At 31.1% G+C, this 4,455-nt stretch overlaps 1 protein-coding gene across 1 annotated transcript; it reads left to right on the top strand.

Annotated features, from left to right (window-relative positions):
* Positions 1-2,644: 2,644 nt before the first annotated feature.
* Positions 2,645-4,076, top strand: LOC145032085 (UPF0496 protein 1-like). Its single transcript, XM_078980762.1, has one exon. The coding sequence runs from the start codon at positions 2,768-2,770 to the stop codon at positions 3,905-3,907; it is 1,140 nt and encodes a 379-aa protein (XP_078836888.1). The 5' UTR covers positions 2,645-2,767; the 3' UTR covers positions 3,908-4,076.
* The last annotated feature ends 379 nt before the right edge of the window (positions 4,077-4,455 follow it).

The raw sequence follows: 4,455 nt of genomic DNA, 5'->3' as shown, positions 1-4,455 counted from the left end.
CTTCTTGTTTCTTAAATTTAGGGGGTCACCGGATTTTTGGGAAGAAAAAATGTGAGATGTGTTCAATGGTGATCGGACATAAGACATATCTTCCAAAATAGGTGGTGGGAGAGAAATATGAGTGAGGTGCTAGGTGGTGGTAGCTGAAGTTAAGAACTAGGAAGAAATTTGATATTTAATCAATAGTGACGATGGTGTTTATATTTAATTAAACATTTTTTTTAATAGATTAATAACTAATAATTAATAAACATATCAAAAAAGAAATAAGTAAGGGCAAAAGGGTGTCCGAAGGGACGAAACGTGCAAGTTTTAAGCAAACGAGGGACTGTCCGAGTTAATTTTTAAAAATATGGACTAAACACGTTTTATGACATATGCACGAAGGACGTTTGGTGTAATTTACCCTATTAAAAAAAACTAATTAACTTATATATTAATTTGCATGGTCTCTGGATGTTTTTACTAACTTTTCGTATTCTTTTATTTTATATAATAATATATTTTATTTTTTTATTTTATAAAATATTATTTTCATCTATTGATTTTGAACTTTTTAAAATATTACTTTCACTTATTTATTTTCTAAACTTTGGTATTTTAACTATTTGTAGTATATATAATATGGTTTTCTTGCCATAAACACCTCTTATCGTTATAAAATATCACTTTCAAGTTTCACCTATTGACTTTGAACTTTGTAAATATTAATTTCAATTCCTCAACTTTCTAAACTTTCGTTTTTGTCTCGTTCACCGACAATCATCATCTCTCAACTTTGTAAAATACCACATCATCTCTCAACTTTGTAAAATACCACTTTGATCTTATCGGTTTTGAACTTAGCTTGACATACTACTTTATAAAATGTTACTTTCACCCTTTACAGTTTGAATTTTCTAAAATATCATTTTTTCTATTTCTATTTTCTAAATTTTTATGCTTAACCCATAGTATATATAATCTAATTTTCTTATGGTTGCAACTCCTCAACTTTTTAAAATATTACTTTGATTCAATGAGATTTGAACTATGTAAAATATCATTTTTACCACTTTCTAAACTTTCATGTTTATCCCATCTATCGATAATTATTATCCCTAACTTTGAAAAATATCACTTGTTTTAAACTAGACCCGGCTATAACACAAGCCGCAAGCAACTAGTTATGAAAAAGGATCTGATTTTTCCACTGCCAATTCTTATTCATCCACTGAAAGATTAATACATTGACAATAGTACCTTTCACACTTTTTATTCTTAGATATTAATTGATGTGAGAGAAAAATCCATAAATGTTTCCAAATTACACCCTCCTTTCATTACCAATTTAACATATAATTTATTCTTTTCAATATTTAATTAACATATTATCTCTCCAAACTTCGGATGGTACAAAACATTTTATGTGATTTCTTAACTTCGCTTTTACTCATTCTTCTTTTTTATTTTTTATTTTATTCTATTTATTTATTTATTTAGAACCGTCAAATATAAATATATAACTTACTTCTAAACTAACATTTAATTCCATCTATGTCAACCTTGAACACTCGACCTCAAAAAGAAAGGACATCACCTAATCCGTTGGGCTAGAAACCCTTTTTTATTTAGTTATCTTTTGTTATCAAATCAAGTATAATAATTTAGAAACAAACTTTATTTAACTACACCAACAGAATGTTTTTGAATACATACAAATGAAGATATAAAAAAATTATAATTTTGGATTTAATATGAATTATTTTGAAGTTGTATTTTCTTAAGTGGTTTACCGTGTAATAAGTTTTTCCAATTAATATGTTTATAACCTTTTTTAAGCAAAAAAAAAAAAAAAAAAAAGCTATAAATTTAGTCTATTGATTACTAAAATATTTGAGTGGATTAAAATACATGGTTACATAAAAATCATTAGTTTTAAAACATTATAACCTCACCTTTTGTATTTGCTAAAAAAATCATCATATAATAATGATATTTTGTTAATTTATTTAATAAATTTTCATAAGAATAGTTTATAAATTATAATATATATGAATACTTTATAAATTAGTATAATAGTATATGGTAAGTATAATAATGAAAAGAAAGTATATATATTTGGCATTGTACAGTACGTAAAAAAGGTGAATCATTTTATAATTTGAATACCTGTCTTTTCTTCAAAATTAATTGAAGGGTAGAATAGTCTATTTACTAATTATTCCTTGGAAGTATTAGAACATTCCTTGGAATTATCAGTACCCTTATGAAAAAGATGTAAGATTTACATTTTTCTTAAGCATTATTATTGAATATTTAACTCAAACATTATTGAGTTTAAATATCAATCGGAAGCATGGATTATTTTATAACATATACAAAAGAATTAGAAAAAACATCATAAATGGTCCCTGTGTTTTTCCAAATTCTGAAGTTTAGTCATCGTGGTTTAAAAATCTCATAGATGGTCCCTGTGCTTTCAAAATTTTTGACGATTGGTCCTTATTGCTAACTCCGTTAAGTTTTATCCGTTAACTGAAGGGCATTTTCGTCATTATGATCTTTTTAATTATTTAATATAGTTTGATGTGTGTATTGTGTAATAAGAAAAGTACATATATAGAAATATTTAAAATCACGCTTTTGAGCTTTCTATCCGAAGGCAAAACAAAGCTTAGCTTATGTAATCTTTGACTGATAAAAGATCCTCCAGGCTTGCTCCCCACTCTTCTATTCCAGTTTCAAGTATTTTGGGTGTAAACCCCACAATCTGCTTCCGATTCTGATGGGTTGTATTTTTAGCACAAATTCAACCAACAATCGTGCATCGGCGTCGTTGTCGGCGTCATCTTCATCAATGTCGAATTCGGAGCACAACCCAGATCTAGACTCCTACCAAGATGCTTGTCGAACGGATTCGGAGCTTCAGTCCTTCGATTCAACCCTCCAAGACCGAACAAGCAGAGTAATTAACACCCTCGCCGATGGCGTCGAGGTCCGTTCCCTTTCTCTTGACTCCCTCCGTGAAGTCACCGGAAGTTTACTCGATATGAATCAAGAAGTAGTCAAAGTCATACTTGAATGCAAAAAGGACATTTGGGACAATGACCAATTGTTTTCGTTGGTTGAAGATTACTTCGAAATTAGCATACAAACCCTCGATTTCTGCACATCTCTTGAGAATTGCCTGAAAAATGCTCGATCTACCTTATCATTTCTCCAAATTGCAATTAACCAGTACGATTCAGATACTAATCACTTAAATACCCTAGAGCAACTCAAAGAATTCAAAGCATTTGACAGTCCGTTTTCAGTAGAGTTCTTCGAATTGTTTCAAACTGTTTACTATAAGCAACTTACGATGTTAAAGAAACTGCAAATTCAAAAGGGTAAAGTGGATAAGAAGTTAAAATCAATGAAGACGTGGAGGAGATTGAGCAATGTGATATTCGTGACCACCTTTAGCACAGTCCTGATTTGCTCAGTAGTGGCGGCCGCCGTTGCTGCTCCACCATTGGTAACGGCACTGGCGGCAGCTGCCGCCGTGCCATTAGGATCAATGGGGAAGTGGGTTAACTCGTTATGGAAAAAGTATGAACGGGAATTCAAAGATCAGAGGGAGATGATGAGTGCAATGCAGATCGGGAATTACATTGTGATCAAAGATTTGGATAACATCAAAGCTCTTGTTGACAAAATGGGGACTGAAATGGAAGGTATGTTGCGGAATGCGGATTTTGCCATGAGGGAAGAGGACGAGGAGGCGGTGGGGATGGTGGTGGAGGAGATGAAGAACACTGTGAGTGTATTTGCAAAAACAATTGAGGATTTGAGTGAGCATTCGAGTAAGTGTATAAGGGAAATAAGGAGAGCTAGGACTGTGGTTTTACAGAGGATTATCAAGCATCCTAGTGACTCACTTTGACTTTTGGTTTAAGTTTTGGTGATTTGTTTTTTCTTAATCTTAACCTTGTTTTCTGATGCATGTGTACTCTATTACAAATTTACAATCAGCATAAACATGTGTACTCTATGGAGATTTCCCAATCGGGATCCTTTCTTGAAAGTACCCAAATTGCTTGCTTCTTATCAAACTATTGAAATCCCCCACCCCTCATACCATCACTTTGTTGTCTTAAAAACCACCCATAACCAAGAAAAATATATAAATAAATAAATAACCATTGTCAAACCACTGTCCTTCAACTAATAAACTCTATGTATTTGCTATTTGTAGAGTACATTGAACATATAGAAATGGCTATAAGAGAGTTTCTCTTATTCGTATTAACAACTACTAATATTGTTTATTATAATCATTTTATAGTTATTTTAGATGTATAAGTCATAAGCATTTTTGAAAAATAAGGAGCATGTGACTTTTCAAAAGCTCTTTTTTGAGGGGTTTAAAATACTAGTTCTAAAAACACTTATCAATGTGATAAACACTTTTTGACGTATTGACTTTTAAAA

The sequence above is a fragment of the Lactuca saligna genome, chromosome 2, assembly GCF_052625555.1.
Source record: "Lactuca saligna cultivar CGN05327 chromosome 2, ASM5262555v1, whole genome shotgun sequence".
NCBI classification, from domain to species: Eukaryota; Viridiplantae; Streptophyta; class Magnoliopsida; order Asterales; family Asteraceae; genus Lactuca; species Lactuca saligna.
Note: the sequence above shows the minus strand (reverse complement) of the source record. Positions and strands in the feature narration are given on the sequence as shown.

Coding starts and splice junctions, on each gene's coding strand:
- LOC145032085 (XM_078980762.1), top strand. CDS start 2,768: ATGGGTTGTATTTTTAGCACAAATTCAACCAACAATCGTGCATCGGCG.